Raw genomic sequence first — 25692 nt, 5'->3', positions numbered from 1 at the left:
GGCGAAAAGCCCAAGGCTTCTACTACAGTTCTACTCCTCCCTCCGGCCTTCTACTCCACTTCCCCTCTCGCTCTGACTTCTGAGAGAGTCCTGACACATCCCCCAAGGCAACAGCACAGCAGCATCTCGCTCGCCCGCCTCCGTCTCCCCACGCGAGATCGCCCGCCGCCGCCCTCGCGCGCCGCGGTCCGAGCACCCGCGAGGCTAGGGTTCGAGAGGGAGGCCATGCCGGCGCCCTCGCCGGACCGGATCCGGGCGGCGTGAAGCGGATCCGGCAGGCGCGCGGGGCCGGCGGGCGCGGCGGCGGGTGGCCATGGCGTCCTCGCCGGTCAAGTTCTTCTCGGTGTTCCTCGCCGTCTCCGTCGTCGGATGGGTCGTCTTCACGTAAGCCCCTCTGCCCCCCTCCCTCCCTGCCTCCGCGCGAGCGCTGGAGTTCAGTAGGACAGTAGGGTCTCGCGGAGCCGCGGAGGCGCTGGCTGGTTTTCGGGACTCGTGGGTTGGCGGCGCTGCTGGGGACGTAGTGGGATCAGGCATTCCACGGCGGAGCCTCGCGCGAGGCCACGGGTTGCTTGCCACTGCCGCTACTTGCGGGCGATGGGGTTCCGTGACGGTGAATTGTGGTTTTTGGTGGTGCCGATTGGCGCTTGGAAACTGCAGTGGCTCTACTTCCGTGGTCTTACTATACTGCTGCTAGCAGTGGCGGCGGTGGCGCCTCATGGAGGTTTTGGGCTTGGGTAGGAGCTGCTTGTGCTGGGAACCTGAGGTTTTACCAGAATCATCCTTTGGGTCTTTTTGCGTTTGAGCAGGTGCAACCAGTCTGGAGCATTAAATGTTTGTGCAATAAAATCCGGTTCAAGTTAGAGGTGTCTGTGTTCCTGATATGATAATTGAGCTGGCATGCTTAAGCTTTGTTGAGGCCTGTGCCATATTCATTTGACTGGTTGCTTTAGAGGATGCATAGTGAAACCAAGACATCACTCTTTGTGTTTTGGAGCCTGCAATCGGCAGGGCGTTGAATAATATAGTTAGCTTTGGTTGTAACTAACATGACACGAGAGTTGCTTCAATCGTGCTTATTAGATGGTTGTTCCAGTCAGTAGTTGTTCTATTTGGAACCGTACAATTTCAAAGCTCTTCTACTTTTAGCCTAATGTAACCTGACTATTATAATTGCAACATGTTCTGGTGTGTTCTATTGTCTATTTTCTTGCTCTTTGGTGCATAGTTGGATTATGTTATGTTATATTTGAGCATGGATTCATGGTCACTTAGTTAAAATCATGATCTTATATGGAGGGATTGGAATAACTTAGTTTGCTTTGTTGTTATCGCATGTTATAGTTATGTTCGAGATTCAATGCCTCCACTTCCATGCTGTTCTGATGCCACATTGTGTGTAAACCTCGGAATTTAAATCTGAGGTTTTTGATTTTTTGGTTGCAGTTCTATATTTCACTTTGTAACGGAAATGAAATTGACTGGTCATTTAGACATGGCTAAACACATTTTGATTGTTCAGTGTCTCAGTCTAGCACCTTAGTATTATTAATACCTCGTAAAAAGCGATCATTCAAAGAGAGAACTATGCCGTTAAGTCGAATGTCCTGCCTCCCATGACAAACAGAAATGTTAGACACTAACACCTTCATGTTTTGCTGTAATCTTTTTCTGGTGAAGTTTCTGTTCAGCATTGATATGTGTTTTCTTCTTTGCAGATTTGCTGCGAGGTTGTTAGCTTGGTTCTTGAGCCGTGTTCTCTCAGCTTCTGTTGGGTTTCGAGTTGCTGGGTTCAATTGCTTGCGCGACGTAACGATAAAGTTTCATAAGGTTTGTCTTTCATCTCTTGCTGCCGAGGCCCTAATGCTATAAGTTCATGATTGTCAATGATTTTCTTCTCAAATCATTTTATTAGTAACATTTTGCTTTTGCACCTTTTGCATCTTTTTTTTTGGGTGATTCTGGTGCTTTTTCGCTGCTAATTTATCGAGGTCTTGTCAGACACTTCATTACAGTTTGCAAGCAGCTATTGGTGCTATGCACAGCCAAAAAAAAGATGGCTTGCACTCAAGGGGCAGAGTCAGAAAATATTCATGATGTGCCCCAAGTGCTAACACATGAATTATTAGAGGGACAAAATCAATTTCTTTTTCAACAAATTACATGGTGAAATTTTGTATACCTAGTAGGGGTGCATCTACCAAGGGGTGTCTTTGCCCCCCTCAGCCCCTGCTAACAGCTGTACTTCTTGATTATGATTGGGAAGCAGCTTAATTACCTTGACATTTGGAACACTTATCTTGTAATTATAACTATATGTATATATTTTTTTTAAAAATCACCTGGTTTCTATTGGGGATGTTGGTTTTCATGATCCTTATTTTTCTGCTTTCAGTAGATATGGAGAATCTGATCATACCATCTCTCTCTATTATGAAATATTGATGTGCCTAAGACTCAAATCATCCATGTTGTGTTGAATCGTAATGTCTTTAGTCACATTTCTGCTTCGATTTTGTTTCTTTCTTGCTAATCCATCTGCTCATATTATCCAACTTCTTCTCAGGGTACAATTGAATCTGTTTCAATTGGTGAAATAAAACTAAGTTTCCGCAAGTCACTGGTCAAACTAAGTTTCAGTTTTATCTCCAAGGACCCAAAGTTGCAGTTGCTTATAAATGATCTCGAAATTGTAACTAGATCATCACAAAACAAAAAGATAAGAAAGTCAGCAAGGCCTCGCTCTACAGGAAAAGGGAAATGGCTGGTCACGTCAAGCATGGCAAGACTTTTATCAGTTTCTGTGACAGATCTGATAATCAAGGTAACTTAACTGTATCGATAATTTTGTATAAGCTAAAATTTGGTTTGCACATGAAAAATCATGTCATTATTGGGGTTATGGAGCCTCGGGGTGTATGACTGCACCTACCCTAACTAGAAATGGCCAGAAAAGTCAGTAAGGACTAAGGATGCAATAACTTTTTTAGCCATGAGATACTCCCTCCGTATCAAAATATTTGTCGCTGTTGACTTTTCCTTACAACGTTTGACCATTCGTCTTATTCAAAAATTTGTTGCAAATATACGAGAAGATAAGTCATGCTTAAAATACTTTTGATGACAAAGTAAGTCACAAATAAAACAAATGATACTGACATAATTTTTTGAATAAGACGAATGGTGAAATGTCGTGACCAAAAGTCAACAGCGACAAATATTTTGATACGGAGGTAGTAGTTTGATCCCTTTGATGTGCGTGAAGATAAAATTTGTGCTCTATTACATGATGTTCCTATCATGATGTATTTTCAAAAAATTGCATGCAAATCTACATGCAGAACAAATGGCAAGAAACATGACCGAAGTACCTTGCGTTTCCTCATGTCGCATATGTCATTGTACCATGTAGATCAATGGAAAGATTGTTTATGGCTAAAGGAGTAAAGGCTAAAGCTCATGCCATATGCTATGCTTGTAGCTTCAAGCAAATTTATTCAGAATTTATTTGTATGCGCTAGCATTCGGCACGATATCTGTTTAATTTACATAGTTCTGGTGATCTGTGTACTATATGCAAAATCCTTGTGAAAAGCATCTAGCAGAACACACTATTCACCCATATAGATGCGTGTGTAGTTTTGCTGAATGCTTGACTGGAAGCACTGTAGTTTTCAAATAATCTCTTTCCTCGTATATGTGTTATCTGGTCCATGCTGCTACTTATGATTTGCCCCTTAATTTTGAAAACCAATGATGTAGGTACCAAAAGGTGCTGTTGACATCAAAGAACTAACGCTGGATACATTAAAAGTTGCTGGGCCTAACCATATTCTTGGTGTCAAGTTGCATCTTTTACCTTTGAATGTACACTTTGGAGATTTAAGCTTGACTACTGATCCGATGGGCAGTTGTAATCTGCATGATGCTTTCCAGTCTGATCAAGCTTCTGTATCTAACTCTGAGAAATGCTTGGCCCCGTTTGTTTGTGAAGATCTGTTGGTTACTTGTGACTTTGGTCATGAAAAGTGAGTTCTTTTTCAGCTCTTGGCAACTGATACATTCTGGTGAAGCTTATATTATCAACATACAAATCACTCTCCTGTAAAATCATTTAACATGTCTGGGATCTTGCATAGTATTCTTGAATTAGTTTTCTGTCTTTTGAAGCAGTAGGTGATTCTCTCAAAACTAGGGATTACATATGAGACTCAGATTGCATATTTGATTGCCCAAGACTTCTCATACCATAATAATTTGATGTTCCAGTAGTATTAATTCTTGCTGTGTGTATTTACAACTTGTTAGTTTTTTATCAGGGAGAAAGGTATCAAAATCATTAACCTGGAATTGAAATGTGGGCATGTTATCGCCAACATTGATGAAAGGTTGTTTCGCAAGAAGCATACAATTCCAGAATATAATACCGTCTCTTCAAACACTGGAGATGCTATCATGGATACTTCATCAATCAAACATACATCAAAAAGCAAATCCGTTCTACCAGCTTTAAAGAAACAAATGCTCACATTTCCAGATAAGGTTGGTTTGCCCAAATATATCTGTGTGGAAAAGCTGTAACTCTTTTGTTAATACTATTTTTCCATGTTAGCCTTGTAACAATTTGCTGACATCATTTGCATGCCTCCTTGTTAAGTCAATTCACATTCATAATCTTCTCAATTCTCGTAATTGGCTAGTATTTGAGTCTCCTAAAGGTGCACTTTCTATTGAAAACTGCTTCACATTAGTGAAAGGCCATCAGGTGAGAGAAATGCTTGGATACATTAATTTAACTAATGTACTCTCAAGTGTGTGTTAGTGCACCCTTTTATAATTGTAAGTATATTACAAGCAAATCACTTGATGTGAATTTTTTAGACTGCCTTATTTTCCCATCTATGCTATATACCTCTTTGCAAATATCTTGTTTACTACAATAGGTAGTTGGAATTCTTGCAGACCTGTAATGTAGTTGAATTTTTGTTTGTCTTCACTGGTGATCCGAGCACACTTGCATGAATGGTGGTTAGTTGTAACTGTCTAGTTCCAATGCATTCAGGATTGGATTTTGCTAATTCTATTGTCAAGACTACTATGACGGTTACAGCTAAAATCTTGCCCAACTTTACAGTTTAACTAGCTTGATTAGTAAATATAGCCACATGGCATAAATCAATTAACTCAACTTCTTTCTGGTGAAATTAAGCCTATACCTTGTTATACTGAGTATTGAATTAAGTCTAGGCTGTGGCTCTTAGGTTTGTTTATTGTTAGCAAAATGTGTTGGTTCCTATGGCGTATATTGCTTGTTTGCTATGAATTTTTGATAACTTCGTACTGATGTTTTCCAATATGTGAATTGCAATTTACATTTTTCTGCTGGCTATCAAATTAGCTGAATGGCTACCACTCTTATCGGTTGCAGATTGCTTGTTGTAATTGCAATACATCATACATGTTGTTTTAGACATACATGCAGTCAAAGTTTTCAAACTTTGATATTAATATATTTTTAAATGTTTATATTAGATATATGAAATGTGTAGCTTTATCTCGAAAAGTAGTAATAGCATATGGATAATTCTATTTACAGTCTCTGACGCCTGGGACCCAAAATTAACTTTGATCTCTGCAAGTGGCTAGTGAAGGGATAACCAGAAAAGCAGTCACTCTTTGAACGAGAACAGAAAAGGATGTCCTTCAGTTGATTCTAGATAATGTGAAACACCCTCTGTTTGTCATCTATTTAACCTGTAGGGTGGATATTTCTAACTTGAAGTTGAGGGTAGGTTTTCAAACCCAGGCAAGAAGTTTTTTGGGTGTTAATTAGAATCGTTCTGTCATTAAGAGTTTGAGGGTGTCAGATGCTTTAATGTGTTTATAAATACATTTCTGTAAAACTTAGTGGTCAAAACTGTATTTTTTGAGGCTCTGTTGATGCCCAAAATGTCATGTTTGGTGACCAGTGTCATGCCTTTATACCCTCTTATGTTCTCTCCACCCTGCTCATCCTTAAAGGTAAAAATATAGCTAAATATTGTGTTTGTTCTTTGGAAGGTTACCTTCAGTGTGCCGAAGCTTGATGTGAAGTTCAGACACCTGCATGAGGGACTTAGTGTTGACAACAACATTACAGGGATTCAGTTTACTTGTGCAAAGTCCCTACCACAGGATGATTTAGAAGAAGCTACACCACACTTCGATGTTCAAATTGATCTCAGTGAAATTCATGTAATTTTCTCGCATTATAACTAATAAGCTTGTATTTATCAGTAGCTATTCTTTAATTGATTGAATTTTACTTCGTTTCTTTCAGTTAGTTAGAGAAGGTACTAGCTCTCTGTTGGAGATTCTTAAAGTTGTCGCAAACACTTCTTTGGATGTTCCTGTGGATGTAAGTATCCTACATTTTTAGTTGGTTTATAATAACTGATCACCTTTTAGAGCTTTAAAATTTCTCTTTCTTTTAGCCATTTCTTCCAGTCAGAGCTGAGATCGATGCTAAGCTTGGTGGGACGCAATGCAATGTTATGTTAATCAGACTGATGCCATGGATGCGGCTTCTTTCTTTGAGAACCAAAGGAATGAAGCCTTCTAAGGGAGACTCCAATCAAGAAATTTCTCAAAAAAAGGAGTTCAAGCCAATTTTGTGGACTTGCACAGTCGCTGCTCCGGAAACGGCTGTCATGCTTTACAATATTGATGGATTGGCATTATACCATGTAAGTTCCTTGGTCATCATAGCAATAGGGTCTATTATTATTATTTTTTTTCAGGGGGGGGGGCTGACATGTTGCATAAATAGTTGTCTTATGTATGTGACTTGTGCTTGTTACATGGTTACAAAAACAGCATTTCCCTGTTGAAGCATTGTGTGGTGCAGACGCTTTGCAAGAAATTGCAATGAACCCTTCCTGCTGAGTGCCACTGTGTTGGTGTGCGTGATGTGAGGGACCTGTCCTTTCTTTTCTCTCTGAGTGTTCAATAGATAATTATGTACTTTTGGTTGTTTGTGCGCCATTGGAAAAAATGGAGAAGTTTGTCGAGGTTTGACTATGCATGCTGGACCAGGTATTGGGGCTTAGCTCTTATTATGGGTTCTAGTGATCACTTTCTTTTCTCTTGTATCTTCTATGTTGGAGTAGCACTTAGTGTTTGGACTATAGAATGCATGTTCTTCTAAGCTAACATTTACATTGTTAATTTATTCATTATTTGTTAATGCTATGCTCTAGATACTACGAATGCATTACCTGCTAAGTGTAAGCATCATCCTTTGACTTGTGTTTTGATTTGTTCCTTTTATAATTCAGGCTTGCTCCCAGTCATCACATTTGTTTGCAAATAATATTGCAAGCAAGGGGATTCAGGTACACGCAGAACTTGGTGAACTGCTAGTGCACATGGAAGAAGAATATAGAGAATTCTTGAAGGATAACAGATTTGGTGTGGATACTTACTCTGGTTCCCTAATGCATATCGCTCGGGTTAGCCTTGACTGGGGATACAGGGAAAGTGATGTCCAAGATATGATTGAAACTAGTAGGCATGCTCTTGTTTTGTCCATTGATATAAGTGATATAGAAGTGAAATTTGGCTACAAGCATTTGGAATCACTCTTGCTTAATTTGATATCATTTAGGACTCTATTTAAGAGTCTTCGGCCATCTGCCGGAAGTGTTAAAGAAAAAAAATTGGAGCGTAGAGGGGAAAAGAAAACGAAAGGTGTGAAAATATTGAAATTAAGCCTACAGAAATTCTCTATTTCCTACTGTGGTGATGCAAACATAGTAAATATGCCAATTGACGATCCAAAGCGTGTTAACTATGGCTCTCAAGGTGGTCAAGTAATTGTTAGTGTTTCTGCTGATGGCACACCACGTAGGGCAAGTATAACTTCAGTTTTACCAGGCAGCAACCGTCTTTTGCAGTTCTCAGCATCTTTGGTAATATCTCATCTCTCTATGTGTATAGACAAGGAGAGAAAGACAACAGAAGTAGAACTGGAACGGGTGAAGACAATCTATGAGGAATTACCTGAGGATCATAGTTCTGGTGTCAAAGTAACTTTACTAGATATGCAGAATGCTAAAATTGTTCGCCGATCAAGTGGCAGTACAGAACTTGCTGTTTGTTCCCTCTTTGGTGCTACAGAGATTAATTTGAGATGGGAACCTGATGCTCATTTAGCACTATTTGAGACCTTCCTTCGCTTTAAGCATTTCCTAAATCTCAACAAGTTACACAAGTCTGAAAAGCTTATCAATACTGAAGTTGCCAACATCAAAGCAAATGAAAAGGACAACATGACAGCTGGTTCAATTAAACCTCAGAAGTCTAACAGAAAAGGGTCAATCTTTGCCATCGATGTGGATGTGTTAAGGGTATCTGCTGAACTTGCAGATGGTGTTGAAGCAAACATGCACGTGCAATCCATCTTTACCGAAAATGCCAAGATAGGTGTACTGTCTGAGGGTCTCTCTCTTACTTTCAATGGTGCTAGAGTTCTAAAGAGCACCCGCATACAGATATCCTGTATTCCTTTCAGCAATGGAAGTTTGCTTGATGCAAAGGTTGATCCATCATCCAAAAGAGACTGGGTTGTTCAAGGGCATGATGTCCATATTTGCATGCCTTACAGGTTGCCATTGCGTGCCATAGAGGATGCTGTTGAAGATATGATTCGCGCACTAAAGCTTGTCTCATCTGCCAAAAGAAGTATACTATGCCCTGATGGAAAAGAAAAATCGAAAAAGGTTAATTCTGGGACATCCAAAGTTGGATCTGTGAAGTTTGTATTACGTGAACTGACTGCAGATATAGAAGAAGAGCCCATCCAAGGTTGGCTCGATCAACATTACCGTGCGATGAGGGACAGAGTCTGTGAGCTAGGTGTTAGGTTGAAATTTCTTGAAGAAGCTGTATCAGGAAATGTAGATCCAAACAATCGCAGCTCTGAGAAAAAAATTCTCTATGATGGTGTTGAAGTTTGCACGCATGATACCGCAGCTATTCAAAGATTGCAGGAAGAAATCCATAAGCAAGCATTTCGATCATATTATGTGGCTTGTCAGGACATGGCACCTGCAGAAGGGTCAGGAGCATGTTCAGAAGGTTTTCAAGCTGGATTCAAACCAAGCTCGAAGAGAGCTTCTCTTCTTTCACTTTCTGCTTCTGAACTGGATGTTACTTTGACCAGGATAGATGGTGGGGAGATAGAAATGGTTGAATTTATAAAGGGGCTTGACCCTGTCTGTCAGGAGCTAAACATTCCATTCTCTCGGTTGTATGGTAGTGATGTTTCTGTCCTTGCTGGGTCCTTGGTTGTAAAGTTGAGAGACTATACTTCTCCTCTGTTTTCCTCGCTCAGTGCAAAATGTCAAGGTCGTATTGTGCTTGCCCAGCAGGTCAGTTCTGCTTGCGTTCTTTCTTTTATGTTAGAACTAATGATTTTTTAAAGATTTGTAGTACATTGAGAGGGCTATGAATATTTGCTTTAAGAAAACACATAACCGTTCTAAGTTACACTACTCGACGCATTTGAGATGCATGATTTTGGTTGATCTTCCACATATTAGTGTTCCCTCAATTTGGCGCAGTGTCATGCATACAAATTAAGAAATGGGAATGGGTATGTTGTTTATCTAGTTAGTCAGCTTCCCAGAAAGCAGATTGATCCCCAATTCAGCTGCTACGTGGAGCCCCCTCTCCAGAAAGGAGCAGCTGTGCTGCAGCTAGTAATTGGATCTGGACTGGCAGCTAGTACTGGACACCCGATATTAGTTGTCCTTACCAGAATAATCGTCATTGGTAGTGGGCATGCGTCACATTTTGAACAGGTATACTTGCTGTTCTGTCTTAATGTCAGATGGAACATAAGACACAGTATATAAATAATGAACTCTCGATACGACAATTTTTAGTATGACTTGATTCTCAGTTTGGCAGATTAGGACATTGTAGTATTGCTCACATAAATATACTAGTCACGAGAAAATTTCTGTGCTTGTACTGTTTGCCTGTAACTGTTAAAAATCGAATACTTTGATAACTCAGATTCGTATGAACATTCATTTTAGAATCTGTTTGTGTTCATTCAACGTTGGTTACCGATGAGAAAAAAACTTAGGTTATCTAAATTTTTAAATTTGAGTTATTTATAAAGAACATGTTATTTTAGATGCTTGTCCATCCTTGTTTTTCTTTCTCACTGCGAGTACTTTCAGGCAACATGTTTTCAACCCCAAATACACCAAGATGTATATATTGGAAGATGGCAAAAGGTCACGATGCTACGTTCTGCCAGTGGTACTACACCAGCAATGAAAATGTACTCTAATTTACCTATTTATTTCCAGAAGGGAGAGATATCTTTTGGAGTTGGTTATGAGCCATCTTTTGCTGATATAAGTTATGCATTTCAAGTAGCCCTGCGGAGAGTTAATCTTAGCACCAGGGCTAGTTCTGGTCCAGCAGTCCAACCACCTAAAAAGGAGCGCAGCTTACCATGGTGGGATGACATGAGATACTACTTGCATGGAAAGATAGTTTTGTATTTTAATGAGACCAAATGGAAATTCCTGGGGACAACCAATCCTTATGAGGACATTGAAAAACTCCAAATTGTTTCTGAATACATGGAGATCCAGCAAACTGATGGTCATGTGGATGTTTCTGCGAAAGAATTCAAGATGTACATCAGCAGCTTAGAAAGTATTACGAAGAACTGCAGGTTAAAATATCCACCTGGTGTGCCCAGCCCCATACCTTTTATATATGCTCCTTTATTCTCCCTAAATGTGGTTATGGATTGGCAGTGTGAATCTGGGAATCCATTGAATCATTATTTACATGCCCTCCCTGTTGAGGGGGAGCCACGGAGGAAAGTTTATGATCCATTTCGATCTACTTCTCTCTCTCTTAGGTGGAACTTCTCCCTTAGACCATTGCAATCTCAGTGTGGTAATGGCCCATCATCCCCCTTTTATGGAAATAACTCAATGCTCCGTGGGACCACATCTGGCAGTTCTTGCAAAACAGCTGATGATGAATTCCCTACCATGAACCTGGGAGCTCATGATCTTGCTTGGGTTTTCAAGTGGTGGAGCTTAAATTACAGCCCCCCTCACAAACTTCGTTCTTTCTCTAGATGGCGTCGTTTTGGAATTCCTCGGGCTGCTAGATCCGGTAACCTCTCGCTGGACAAAGTTATGGTTGAATTCTTTTTCCGTGTTGATGCTACTCCCTGTTGCATAAGGCATGCAACTTTAACTCTGGATGACCCTGCTCGTGGCTTGACGTTGAAGATGTCAAATTTGAAGTATGAGTTATGTTACAGTCGAGGTAAACAGCAGTACACATTTGATTGTAAGCGTGAATCGCTGGACCTTGTTTATCGTGGTCTGGATCTTCACAGGCCAGAGGTTTATCTGATGCGAGATAGCAACCCGTCTTCAGGTGAGAACGCATCCAAAGTAAGGACTACTGTCCAACGGGGCAAATTTGTTCATGACAGATGTAACATGGGCAATTTCCAAGAAAAACATGAGGACGGCTTCCTCTTATCTGCGGATTATTTCACGATAAGAAGGCAAACTCGTAAGGCAGATCCTGAAAGACTTATAGGATGGCAGGATACTGGTAGGAGTCTTGAGATAACATATGTTAGGTCTGAGTTTGAGGATGACAGTGAAAGTGACCACACTTTATCTGAGCCTAGCGACGACGACGACGATTTTAATGTGGTGCTTGCAGACAATTGCCAAAGAGTATTTGTTTATGGCCTTAAGATTTTATGGACTCTTGAGAACCGAGATGCAGTTTGGTCATATGCTGGAGGAATTTCCAAAGCATTTGAGCCTCCGAAACCCTCTCCTTCACGACAATATGCACAAAGAAAGATGATTGACAAAAGGAATGCTGAGGGCTCTAAATTGGTGCAAGATGCCAGCTCTTCCATACATGCGGGTTCTGGATCAGTGCGACATGTGGATGCTTCAGGTTCATCTTCCCCGTTTCATAGTAAAGCCAATTACTCCTCTGATAAGGATGGCATTCTTATTTTAGTGATGTTTTTTATGCTGCACCGCAAGCTGCAAGTTGTGGTCATCTTACTTCTGTCTTAGTCCACTGAAAGCTAAACATTGTCCAAATTAATTTAAATTATTGTGAGCTTTGTTATTTGACCTTGAGCTTGTACTCTCAATGCAGTGAAGCTTGACATTTTTGATGATTCGGATAAGGGAGGGACACCCCAGTATATGGTTAATGTTTACACACCCCAATTCAACCTACACTCTGAAGAGGCAAATGTAAGTTATTTTGGAAATAACAAGTGCTTCTTTTGTTCTCACTTCGTGAATTTCAATTATGAATTAGTTTGTTATGTATGCCGTAAGTTTGTCTAGGTGATTTACATCATGCTTTCCAATTATTTTGAGATTTCAAAATTAGAGAACAGTCCAATGTTTAACCTTAACCTTGATTCTGTTTTCACCTGTAGACTTGTTTCATGAGTCACTTTTCCATGTTAACAAAAAAAACAATAACTGGTTTCGGCTTCATCTGTTTTACTGGCTACATTTTTATTGCCATAAAAGCCACAATGATCATGGTTGCCAAAAAGGGTAACACCACTCGTAAACTGTCCCAAAAAAAAAACTGAATATTTTTTAGATTGGGAGTTGAAAACTTAACCATATACGGAACTAATTCTAAATTCTGTATGTACCAGGGAAGGTTTCTACTTGCTGCAGCCAGTGGTCGTGTGTTGGCACGTTCATTTCATTCCGTTGTTCATGTTGGCAAAGAAATGCTAGAGGAAGCATTGGGTACAAGCAGTCTACATATTCTTGAGTTGCCTGAAATGACCTGGAATAAAAATGAAGTCTCAGTGATGCTTAAAGATGTCCAAGCTCATGTGGCCCCCACTGATGTAGACCCTGGTGCTGGCCTGCAGTGGCTTCCGCGGATTCTAGGTAGCTCTGAGAAATTGAAGCGCACAGGTGCCTTGTTAGAGAGAGTATTTATGCCTTGTCAAATGTACTTCCGTTACACTAGACACAAAGGTGGAACTGCAGACTTGAGAGTAAGTTAGACCCTGATACCTATGAGTTTGTACGGGATGTACTTTGGGAAACTAAATTATTTACATGAAATAATTTTATTGTGATGGTTAATTAATTTCATATTCTGTGATCCAGGTTAAGCCATTAAAGGAGCTATGCTTTAATTCTCCAGATATTACTGCAACAATGACTTCACGCCAATTTCAAGTTATGTTTGACGTGCTTAGAAATCTTCTACTGGCAACACTTCCCAAGTGAGACTTCTTGTAGTTTAATGATTTTTATTGTTTTCTCATATTTGTTCCCTTCACAGTTTGGTCCAATGGTTTATGTTATTTTCCAGCTCAATAAATAATATTTACTAGAATATGAATATTTCTTCGTAGGGTTAATATCAGTACTAAAGTACAGTTTTGGAATCAACATGCTTCCAGCAGGCATTGTTTAAACTTTTGTCATCTAGAATGCAGGAGTAGATTTGGTGGTAAACTAGACATGCTTGGTTTCATGTGAGCATGTATTTCCTTTGGACAAGCATTTATAAATTGTTCAATGGATCAGAATTAGCATTCTTGTGGATGAGTGTGTAGCTCAATGGTAGAGCACCCAGTAGAAGTGCCACCCATCCAAGGCTTGAACCCTGGGTGCCACATTTGTGCCCAGCTGTCCTCGCGATGGTTGATGGAGAGTCCCAGACGAAAGACTGATTGTGACAGTCCAACCGGATGAGACATCTCTTGTTTACAGAACTGTGCCAATGTGTGCCCACATTGTTGATTTACCAGTTCTGGGTATTGGTCTTTTGAATCCTAGATGCCAGCACATGTATCATGCTGGGGAGTGTAAATTGGACCTTTATTATCCTGATTAGTGAAGATACAACTGATCCCCATGCCAGCATTGCAAATATGTAAGTAGCAGGGATAAGGCCTAGTCTAAGAATTCCAACTGGACAACCTTAAATCATGTTTACTAGCACATGTTTACATGTTTGGTAGATTTCTCAAGTATGGTATCTCTTACCCTTGCATTGTCCTTTTTAATTTCTCCCTTTTTTTTTACACAACCTATTGAACTAAACTCATCCTAATTAAATTCCTGGTACAGGCCTAGGAAAAACAGTCTTCAGTATCCATCAGATGATGAAGATATTGAAGAAGAGGCTGATGAGGTGGTTCCTGATGGAGTAGAAGAAGTGGAGCTTGCAAAAATTAACCTCGAACAGAGGGTCAGGGAAATGAAGTTACTGCTAGATGATAGAAGGTCCCTCACTGGAAATGGTGATAGTGGAACTGATCACTGTTATTCTGCAGAAAAGGATGATCATTTATGGATGATCAACAGTGGGAAAACTTCATTGGTAAAACCTTGACTCTGTACAGCCTGTATCAAAATCAATAGTTTCATATTTTCTACAGTGTTCAGTACACCACTTTATTGTTAGTTAATTGCTCAACTCTTTGCTTATCATTCTTTTGCAAAAGTCAATGGAGCAGTTGGTGCTCCACGTTTTTGGGCCATGCCCAGTAGCTGACCACTGACTGCTGTATAGAGCAGCAGTGTCATCAGGAGAAGGGCAGTATGCCCTGTCACTTTGTAGTACTAGGGTAGATAGATAGTTGGTAGTTTCACTCATTGTATTGTGTACTCTGCATTGACTTTTGGTGCTATAAAGTAGAAAGAGCAGCTGCAGCTCTAACCAGTTCAGCAGTAACGAAGAATTGAGTGTGTGTGCTGTGCTCTATCTCATCTTCTTCTACCTCTAGCAAGAGTGTGAGTGTGCTGTGTGAGGGAGTAAGCTCAGGGAGCTTACCCGGCCATTGCCAACATTTATTTCTGGAGCAACAGAGCTATTCGATTGTAGAATTATTCAAGTACAAGGTTTGATCAATATTATACTGTTATCAGGTGGCCAAACTGGAGAGGGATTTTAAAAGCCTCGAAACATCTCGAAAATCTGCATCTTCAGCATTAAGGGAAGCACTTCAAAAAGCTGCACAGTCACACTTGAATGAGAAAGAAAAGAACAAAACCCCTTCTTTTGCCATGCGGATTTCTATGAAAATTAGCAAGGTTGTATGGAGCATGCTTGCAGATGGAAACACTTTTGCAGAAGCTGAGATCAATGATATGGTGCGTGCTCAATCTTTCTAGTAACTATTTATTTGCAATTTTTCTGGTCTTTTGTTTTATTCTTTTGCCTGTTTAAATGTTTCAGTTCATCGTGAATTCACTTCTTATTGGCTTTCATTGCGCAAATTGCATATTTGCTACTTGTTTGACCCGCAAACTGGGATTTGCCATAAAAGAACTGCAAAATTGCCACTGAAACCCCCTCCAATTCGGTCCATTTGCCACTAGTTTCTAACTTAAGTTAGGTATTGATTGGCGCAAAAAAAAATCAGAAAATTTATTTTAGAAAACCATAATATGCGGAAAAGACAAAATTACCCGTGGTATATCTAATGTGTCGAGCTCTGTTCTTATTCCTGATTCCGATCGCCATGGCCTGAGCCAGATTCACCCATCTCCATCGCTGGACCCTTCCTTTCCCCTGGCTCTGCACCTCCCCATCCCTGCGCTGGCCCATGGCCCTCCCCATCAGGCATCCTGCTGCTCCTCACCGTCAGCGTCATGCCCCTCTGCTGCCGCCTGCTACAGCCACCACGCCACCAGGAGGGGCTGAATGAGGTTGGGCTACCCAGAGGAGCATGGACTGGGCTATGGAAAGGCTGAGGTTGGGCAGATGTGCGAGTGGATGATCAGCCCGACGTCGCCTGCTCACACTTAGTGATACCGATGTCAGTGAGGACATACGTGGCTGTTGGTGGGATGATGGGGAATTGGCGGAATGGGATCCCTGCATGCTGAGGCTGCTGGTAGCTCAATCGGGCCATGATGGGGATGGATACCGTCCGAAGAAGACGACTAGCATTTGAGCCCAGGAGGAATAGAAAAGGGGCATTTGTGTCATGTGCATGGCGTTTGCCCCATCCGGTAGTCCAATGGAACGTTTTATGTTTGACCAACACTTCTAGTTGCAAATATGAAATTATGTCTCTTTTTAGTGGCAAAGCCACAATAATGATTCAAATGGGTGGTAAAAATGCGATTGGCTTACCATGATTTGTGGATGAGTCTTCACCTTTCCTTGAGGTTTGGAGAACTGTTTTTTTGAATATAAACAATTTGTGGTTCAACCATAGCACTTGAATATATTTTGCAGGTGTGTGATTTTGATCGGGATTACAAAGATATAGGCGTTGCTCGGTTTACAACTAAATACTTTGTTGTGAGGAATTGCATGGCCAATGCGAAATGTGATACATTATTGTCTGCCTGGAACACGCCTCCTGGAAAGTAAGAATTAATTTTCATTTTACCGCGGTCACTTTTTCAAACTATTCTGCGGACATTTGATTATAGTTGAAAATTCTGTGGATTGTGGAACATGTTTATCAGCTGTATTGTTCTTTTTCTTTGTAATATCTTAGGTTCACAGTGAGTTCCCCTTAAAAGATGGGGTTCCATTGAATAATAATTGATTGGATTCTTTTACAGAATTAACATGCTCCGTGTGGATGCCAAGCAAGGTGCTCCTAAGGATGGAAATTCTCTACTTGAGCTCTTTCAGGTTGGTTTAGCTAGTGAAAATGGTCTATTTATGGATCTGTGCCTGCCATGCAATGATTAAATTTTGGCCCTAGTAGCTTCCAATGAATTTTTTAGCTAATAAAAATTATGTGGGCTGAGACACAGACAGGATCTGTGAAATCCAACTTTGACCATCAAGTTATTTTGCATGCAAACAGACTATTTAGTAACAAAGGAAACCTTTGTCTTTGTCCAGTCGCTGAGACTGAACAGTTTAGGGGTCTAATTATTTCACAATTCTACTGAAAACTGTGTCGCTGTCTAGTGTCTGCACTCTTGCTTTGCTAGTTCTGTTCTTTTTCATATTGAATCCTTAAGTTTTTTTCAGGTGGAGATCTACCCATTGAGAATATATCTGTCCGAAGCAATGTATAGAATGATGTGGGATTACTTCTTTCCTGAAGAAGATGATTCACAACGACGGCAGGTAAGCTGCAGGGCCCTGTTTGTTTTGTGCTTCTACTGGCTTCTGCTTAACTTGGAGCCAATCAGAGAAACCTGCTTTTGAGGAGCTCGTCTCAGAAACCGTCTACGTGTTTGAAAACATGGCGGCTCTTGAAACAGGCTGCTCAAAAGTGAGCTTCTCCAATTGCCTCCACTTGCACTACAGAGCCAAGTAGAAACCAGAAGCCACCCAAGCAAATCCTCTTCCATTTTTTTCATTGTTTTGTCCTACAGTCCTTATTTCTGTTTTTTTTATTGGGAGAAAAGGAAGTTTGGAGAGTTTCAACATCAACTGGGCCTCGAAGAACAAGAAGGCTTTCTTCTGGTGTCGATGCTGTTTCTTCTAGCAGCTATTCTGTCAAAGAACACGAGCTTCCTGGGAAATCAGGTGCAATTGTATCTATGTCAACAAGTGTCTCGAGTTGGCAAGGTTTACACGGTGACAACTCACAGGTGAGTCAACTGGAACAATATAATTAGACGGGATATACATATGCACAAATTGTTCTAAGCATATATAGTCCCTCCACTTTTAAATATATTGGTGTTTAGGACAAGCTAGCTAGTTCAAAAACGTATATTTGAAAACTAAGGGAGTGCTTTGTTTGCGAACAGCCCTCTAGCTGAGTTGGTTAGATGGTCTCAGTAGCACTCCTCAGGTCCTGGGTTCAACTCCCCGTGGGAGAGAATTTCAGGCTGGGTTAAAAAAATCCCCTCGTCTATCACCATAACCAAAGCACAGGTCAAGGCCCGGCCCAGGTCGTAGCTGTGGTTTGTTTGGGCCCTCCTACCTGGGATAGTTGCAGTGGTCGCCAGCCCAGTGGTAGTCTCACAAGGGTTACGGGCTCCTATGTAAGGGTGGGGCAGAGGTTCGGGGGTTTTCTCAGCCTGCGTGAGAAGGTCTTCTCTCTTAGCAAAAAGCCCGGGGGCTGTCTTACCCCCCCGCAGGTTGAGTTTTTTTTAAGGGAGTGCTTTGTTTTGGTCAATAAAGCCATCCAATCTAGTCACTATAGTTCCTAATGTGGTATCACAACTCTTTTTTTTTAAACATGTATCGCAACTCTAGGTTTGTGATTCAACCACCACATCGTCAATCCGCTTTGCGTAGTTTTCGCATGGTTTCAATTGCTGCTGGTCCTTACTGACCTGGATCCCCAACACATGGCCTCATCTCGGCCGGATCTCCAGCTGTTGTTGCATTTTTTTTCTGGTGGTGGCCCATCATGGCCCAGTTATCCTGCCTGCTCGTCATGGGACAGTGTCGCCTTCTGGTCATTTCCACACCCTCTGTCATCGCGCTGCTCCCTCCACACATTGCTACTCATCACTCATGGGGATTGCGCATCTGTCACGGCTTAGTACCGTTCATCTGCAGCTCGTCATCATCCCTGTCCATGGCACGTAGTCAATTCGTCATGATCCCCATCAGGATCCATCTGTCATGGACCCCCTTCTGCTGCTCATCAAAGACCTTCCATTGCGGGGCCCCTTTGTTGACACTCGCCTGTCTCAGACTTGGCACTGCTCTTCTGCTGCCACCCGTCGTGGTCATGTCCTGCTGTTGTTTGAGCCATCTGTTGTGGTCCTCCACACTTTTCGTCATAGCGAGCAGGATCTTGGTCTCCGCAAGCCCCCAACTTCAATCAGCTCCCGTCATGGGATCCCTCTTTCTATAATTCTAAGATACATTGCTCTCCTGTGTGTTAGAAATAAAAAAGATTCACGGATTAATATTGGGTTCTGTTAATGTCTATAATTTGAGGTGATGTGTTACATAGAAGTCTATTTCAGAGAAGGGATTACAATGTCTCCTTTAAACTTTGAGACCTAAGGATCTAGTCTTAATTAGATGGTGGTTGTTAATGTTGGTGAGTACACTGTAGTATAAACAAATTGTCTTAATGCTTTATCTGCATGCAGGTCTCGAAACTTCATACTATAAAAGCAAATATGGTATGCGGTTCGCATCAAGAGTTGCGCCGGTCATCTTCATTTGATGAAAGGCCTTGGGATGAAAGCGCGGCAGAAAGTGTCACGAGTAATGATGTGGTATCACTCATGAACTCTTCAACTGTTTCTTCAAAAGGAGATGCTAACAATCCTGTGTCAGAGAACCCTGTTGTGGGAACTGATCTGTGGAGAAGTAAAACGAAAGATTCTAAGCCTGCCAAGTCTGGCCGTCTGTCTCATGAGGAAAAGAAAGTTGGGAAGTCTAATGAAGAAAAGAAGACACGAGCGCGGAAAACGATTGAATTTCGTAACATCAAGATCAGCCAGGTATAATCTTTATTGCTGCATCCAGAGGTACTATAACAATTATTTCAGTTTCTCTTACTTTAAATGTTGCTGATGTTGCAGGTTGAACTTCTTGTTACCTATGAGGGATCAAGGCTTGCTATTAATGACCTAAGGCTGCTTATGGATACTTTCCACAAGCCAGAATTTACTGGTACATGGAGGCGACTGTTCTCTAGAGTCAAGAAACACATCATCTGGGGAGTTTTGAAATCAGTGACTGGAATGCAGGCAAGTGTTCTGGGTGTGCACCATTTCATTATTATGAAATCTGTGCTCACAGTGTTAAGCTGCATCGTATTCTAGATCTACATTATCAACATGTTATATTTGGTCAAAACCATAGTCACAAGATCCCGGGTCGACCGGGTCAAGGAACGTGGTCAAGGGTCGGCACTTAAAATTGCGGCATGAAGGGGATAAACATGTGCTACTAATAAAGAAGCTTATTTGTACAAGCATATCAGAAAAAGGTACAAAATAGTACATTTGGGACATCGCGTACTCAGCCCATTATCCAACGAAACGCCTGCCAACCCACTCCCTTAACCTTGCCTTCATCTGCTCATCATCGATTGCTAAAAAAAAACAACTGCTCATCATCCCCACAAAGAATAGCAGCTGCCGCCACTCTCTCACCCCTCTGCAGCAGCAGTATCTTTTGGTGGCACATGGGCATGACTGGGGCTGCGACCCCTGCTGAATTGGGACATGACCCAGCCCTGAATGGGACACCGAGCCTATTCAACCGACCCTCGAATCGAGACAATGTCCCCGGGTCGTGGGATGAGGCATCGACCCGAATCCTGTGACTCGTCAAAACTCAAAAGCAGTTACTTGTTCTGTTAGGTTTTGGCTTCGGTGATGTACTTTTGGAGTCTGATACCCTAATCAATACTCTAGTAGTCTGTGAATGTTGACATTCTAACGCAATTAGGGTTCAACTCCCAAGGCAGCTAATTTCTATGTGGGTTTTCTCTTTCTGCAACTTTACTGGGCCTGCCTCTGAGAAATTACCCTTACCCCTTAACTTTGAAGTGCTGCTTGTCCTAACATACAATGTTGCTTCATGTCCTTTTAGGTCATATACTTGATAGTGTTACGGGTTATGGAAATTGCATGGCCCTTTTTCTGTTTGAATTTCCTGGCAACATATCATTCCAATCTGTGTGGTAGTTTTGTTTCATGGTTGGTTTAACAGATCGAGAATAATCATGTTCATCTACTGTCAAACCAGCATCCACATGTTTTGAGGAAAATCCCTTCCCCAGTAACTGCTTTATATCAACCAGAAAGGATAACTAATGGTTTCCATTGGAGCAGGGGAAGAAGTTTAGCAACCGCAGGGAATTACTTGAGGGTGCTGTTCCTGAAAATGATCTAAACTTGAGTGACAGTGATGATGATCATCATGGAAGACCTGATCAATTAACAGCTTCATGGTTGAAGAGGACGGGCGATGGCGCAGGTGATGGATTTGTGACTTCAATTAGAGGGCTTTTCAATACACAACGCCGCAAAGCAAAGGCCTTTGTGATTCGGACAATGCGTGGTGATGGGCATAATGATGAATATCATGACGAATGGAGCGAGAGTGATGGTGAGTACCCTTTTGCGAGGCAGCTTACAATTACAAAGGCCAAGAAGCTCATACGAAGGAAATTCCGTCCAAGAATGCAAAAGAGCTCGGGTATTTCTGCCGTGCTGATACTTTGGTTCACTACTCGAGCACAAGTGCAAATTCCACTCTTTGTGGGACTGACAATTTCTTTTCGTTTTCTACTTAGGTCTGTCGTTGCAAGATTCACTCCCATCTAGTCCGCGGGAAACGACCCCATACCAAAGTGATTCCTCCAGGTCATCATACGAGGACTTCCATGAGCAGTAAAACCGTGCAGGTAGATGGTGATGCTGTTTTCATCTTCTATATTTGGTGGACAAGATGCAGCCATTTTCGACAGTTGGGGGCAAGGACGATCATTGCTCAGTATATAGCTCTTCTAACTGTGAAGCAGCTGTTGCCTGCCCGGGCGCATAGCATTGTATTGTCAGCCCCTTGTATATATAGTAGCCTAGCAGGGTGTAGTGGTAGAATTTGTGTGGCATGTGTAACACATCAGAACATCAAGATGTATGATATGTAGTGGATAGGCATTGTATCTGAAATTATATGCCCATGTAAATTAATAAGAGGCCGTCTCGCACTCCTAGAAAACAAAATCTCCATGGCACGAGGCATTCTCACTTCTTTGTACTTCAGAAGTATCCATGTACATTCAATGGTGAACGAGTAGTAATACCTATCCAATACATTTTCCTTTTTTAGGGCATCCAATACATTTTCCTTGACGGATATGTAGAAGCATAGCAAAAAATAGGGAGAAAAGAGCGAGTGGCAAGCGATTATAGCGACACCGTGGAGGTGATTGTCCACGTGCTTTTTTTTTTTACGTGCACGTGTATTATTTGCCGACTTGCCGTATTTGTTAGGAGTCAGAAATGCATTGCAGACTAATTCTAGGATTACTACACAATGGACAGCTATGATTCCATGAGCTATAAAATATCTGGCGTTTCATTGATATCAATATAAAAGGTTTACCGTCATTGCGTGATACAAGTACAGGAATGTTATAGCACTCATACAACCAATATTTTATGGAATTATTAATTCCAACTATATGCAGACATAATAAACCACTCTTGGTTAGTAGACAGATTCAGAAATCCAGCAAGTAAAAGGTTCAACCTGCATTGCATTTTTGTGTCTGTTCCGTAAATTGACAAGATACAAACATTATTCTATATCAACAAAGGTAACAATGGCAGGACCTGCCGCTGATGCACATTCATTTACAACCACAGGGGCATGTTAATTTCAGGTCAAATGGGTCGATTGAATTAAGCCTAAATCATCTCCCATGTAAAGCAATCTGGCAACTGGAGGGGGCTGCTGCCAGGAAGGAAACGCCAATTGGAACACCCATCACACTGTGTCATCATGGAACCACCACCTGGTCTCCTTCGGTGACCTCCCGTTGCGGCAGTTCCTGACATAGCGATCATTATCGGCTGGGCGTTGCTGCAATCAGTATGTGTATTAGTCAGATAACAAGGTCAACTAATTCAAGAAGAATATGTAGAAAAAACATGTAACCTTTGCCGGTGAGCTTGACAACATAGACAAGATGCTGATACAGACAGAACTGACCGTCATCGCTGGGGACCATGAGTCATACAATATATCTGGAGACAAGTGAAGGAACAGTAAGCCGATAATTCATCTGGAATTGTAACACCCACAAATATACCACTCCAGCAAGTCGATTCAACAGTTATTAGAATAGCTTCTCATGGCAAAATTCCAACAGGAAAAGCAGCTTTAGGGCTTAGTCTTGCATCAAAAAATAAAAGCACAGGAGAGACTACATGTTTCATCTTCTACAGTACTAGGATACAAAAAGAACTATAGCACAGAAGACTTGTGCTACACTAGCTAATTAAAATAATCTAAGCTAGAGAAGGTAGATGATAATTTAAGTTGATGGGAGTAAAGACTGAAAAAAAAGAGGCACAAAACATATGCAAGCATAAGCAAAATGTGTACTTGCTCTAAAGAAAAAAAATAAAGAGGCTAGTGATAAATAACTCATACATGTAATCATGGTTAGTTAGTACTCAATTCTAGGTATTCCATGGCATAGCTAGGAAAACAAGACAACAGCATAACAAAAATTCTCTGTAACTGTAATAATGCCCACACACACATCACTAAATAGTTATTACAGTCCACGCCTGGATTAAATATTAACCCTTCCAACAAGTTTATGCAGTAGAGTAAGATAAAGCCAGCATGTGTTGTTCATAACGGGTAGCCAAGAAAGTATACTATTTGGCTTTTATAGAACCATTTTGTACTTCAAAGTGACATTCCAGTATTGCCTGAAGTATTACTTGCATGGCAACCTCCACATGGCATAGCTTGTCTTGACTAAGCATCATATTAGTACACTGTTATTTTTCATTCAGTGATCTGAAAGACTTTTGGCAATCATGATAAGCCATGTTACAGTTGACAGCTTACATAGAAGAAAATAATATGAACTGCAAAGATAACCTATAACTCAAGCTTAGTCACATTTCTATCTTTGTTAACAGATCAGATACTACTCCACAAGCAAAGGGCCTATTCCAAACTAGGAAAAGCAGTATTCACAATGGTAGCAAGGGTAAAATCAATAGGTGCAGGGCAATGGACAACGACCGATGGTTACTGATCATGTCAGGAACCAAGTAATTTTGCATGGCGTATATGTAAGAATGCTGTCAAGGATTCAAGGTGCTCTAGCATCATGAAACTGACAGCTTGAGGTGAGGCAATATGTGCAGATGCTTATTGGAGCTAGATGAGGTTCAAACAAAGCGCAATATTATGTATTTAGTAAAATAGACAGACTCATAAATTTCCTAAAGTGCGCCAAGTTGTAATTAACAAAGATACGCGGTGGTGTGATCAGAAGAGATGTCAATCATGGCATGAAAATGCATCCTAAATCTAGTTTAAATTTGAGTTATGTGATAGCCAGGCCCTCATTATTGAAAGCCGAGATCTCTAGTGAACTTCACAACACAAGAGCTGGACAAAAAATGGTGGTGAACAGTTAATAATCATACCTAAACAGATGTGCCCATTGCTGTAAATGTGCGGATGCATCGGAGCTGGATGCAGGAATATAACCTGCACAAAGGAACCATTAAAAAAACTAGAATCTAATGCACAAGTAATAATCAATTGAAACTAAACTAAATGGGGAATAAAGATACTGACCTGAGGTGCCTCCATGGGGTAATGCTCGGGGAAGTCCACCTGCAGCTGGTACGTCTCACCGGTGTAGAGGGTGCCTGGCGCCCCAGCCACATCGATGACCCACCTTTCGTGTTGTTTCATCCATCGTTATTTTTCATTACGTTTTTTTCTTTCGTTCAGGATCACAAAGATGCTACAAAAATTGTAACGAAAAACCCTAGGAAAAGAAGACGAGAGAAATCGCAAAGAATTCCACAGCTACAAGCCCAAAACGCACGCAACGCGACGCGTCTTGGACCAGGACTAATCGAAACTCGCAGACAGAAAAAATAAGCGGCCAAGTGTCGAACCACGGAGGGAATCATCAAGGAACCCCGCATGAAGGGATTGCTCGGTGAGAAAGTGGGGAGAAAGGGCGGCGAGGGAAAGGGGAGTCACCTCTGGAGGTTGTCGGTGACCCTGTGCTTGAAGCCGGCGGGCGGGTTGACCTGCCATTCCGAGAGCTCCTTCTGCAGGCGGCTGCACGCAATCTTGCTCAGCGCCTGCACGCCCACAACCCACGAAGCACGGAGCAAGGAACCCGACCCACACGGAAGGGGGAGGCAGAAAGATCAGTCGAATCGGGCGGCGACATCGCGCGCGGCTGGATCGGGGGGCAGGGGCGGGGGCTTAGGGTTTCTTACCTTCCGGGAAGTGGATGAGGAGGAGGAGGAGGAGCTCGTCATGGCGCGGGCGGGCGGGCGGCCGGCGGCCGCTGGGTTCCCGCGGAGGCCGAAGGGGGCAAGAGGGGAGGGGAGGGGAGGGGAGGGGGAGAGGAAAGGTATCTGTGCGGGCGGCGCGGCAGCAGAGGCTGTCGTATTGGTGGTGGGGCGGCAGCGCCAAAGGGGGAGGCGAAAGGGGAGGGTCCGAGTCCGACCGAGGACGAGGAGACTGGCTAGTTGGCCGGCCTTTTGGCTGTTGAAAGTTTTCCCTGTCTCGTGGTTTGGATTCATCATTTTTTTCCTTCTAAAATTCAGTTATCTAGAAATGAAGAACCAAGCGATCGCTTGAAGTATGTGAGGACCTAGGATTTTGATTAATTGGTTGGAAACATTATTGGTTTACACAGCAGCATTTCAGATGTCATAGATTCGCCAGTTAACTAGGTCCTAGATGATTTGAAGATAGTAAAAGAGAACTCCAACAAAGAGCTGGTCAGTTAACAAATACTATTTTTATAACGTGAAATCTAAAGAACACTAGAATAGAATGTTCTAGTCTTCTCCAAGACTCATTTCTTGTGTGTTCAATCTATAGCTCCATTCGCATTGTGGTGGAGCTTCTTCAGCTCCAGTAACCCGACTGCGAGGATTTGAGTAAGCGAGCTACCTATAGTCTAGTCTCTAATTTAGAGAGATACTTGACCAGTGATGGTGGTAGATGCAA

At 41.8% G+C, this 25692-nt stretch overlaps 2 protein-coding genes across 3 annotated transcripts; one reads left to right on the top strand and one right to left on the bottom strand.

Moving 5' to 3' along the window:
- The first annotated feature begins 32 nt into the window (after positions 1-32).
- On the top strand, positions 33-21790 carry LOC117840780 (protein SABRE). Of its 2 annotated transcripts, none has more exons than XM_034721312.2 (23): positions 33-384; positions 1716-1827; positions 2564-2821; positions 3760-4025; positions 4317-4539; positions 6058-6231; positions 6317-6394; positions 6471-6722; positions 7314-9407; positions 10227-12021; positions 12211-12311; positions 12734-13087; positions 13203-13321; positions 14175-14427; positions 14976-15200; positions 16294-16427; positions 16629-16701; positions 17050-17148; positions 17433-17618; positions 19086-19442; positions 19524-19691; positions 20784-21150; positions 21248-21790. In XM_034721312.2, the coding sequence occupies exons 1-23, from the start codon at positions 314-316 to the stop codon at positions 21346-21348; spliced, it is 7860 nt and encodes a 2619-aa protein (XP_034577203.1). In that variant the 5' UTR covers positions 33-313; the 3' UTR covers positions 21349-21790. The 2 variants fall into 2 exon arrangements, with proteins under 2 accessions (XP_034577203.1, XP_034577204.1); XM_034721313.2 differs by having other exon boundaries at positions 34-384; positions 10227-12000.
- Positions 21791-22187: 397 nt separating this feature from the next.
- Positions 22188-25111, bottom strand: LOC117840782 (ubiquitin-conjugating enzyme 15). Its single transcript, XM_034721315.2, has 6 exons — positions 24951-25111; positions 24706-24809; positions 24289-24391; positions 24135-24198; positions 22618-22706; positions 22188-22542 (listed from the first exon to the last, which is right to left on the bottom strand). Exons 1-6 carry the CDS (start codon positions 24990-24992, stop codon positions 22447-22449), a joined length of 498 nt encoding a protein of 165 aa, XP_034577206.1. The 5' UTR covers positions 24993-25111; the 3' UTR covers positions 22188-22446.
- Positions 25112-25692: the final 581 nt, after the last annotated feature.

Source organism: Setaria viridis, chromosome 9 (genome assembly GCF_005286985.2).
Source record: "Setaria viridis chromosome 9, Setaria_viridis_v4.0, whole genome shotgun sequence".
Classification (NCBI taxonomy): domain Eukaryota; kingdom Viridiplantae; phylum Streptophyta; class Magnoliopsida; order Poales; family Poaceae; genus Setaria; species Setaria viridis.
The sequence above is the reverse complement of the archived record's forward strand: the minus strand, read 5'-3'. Positions and strand labels throughout refer to the sequence as shown.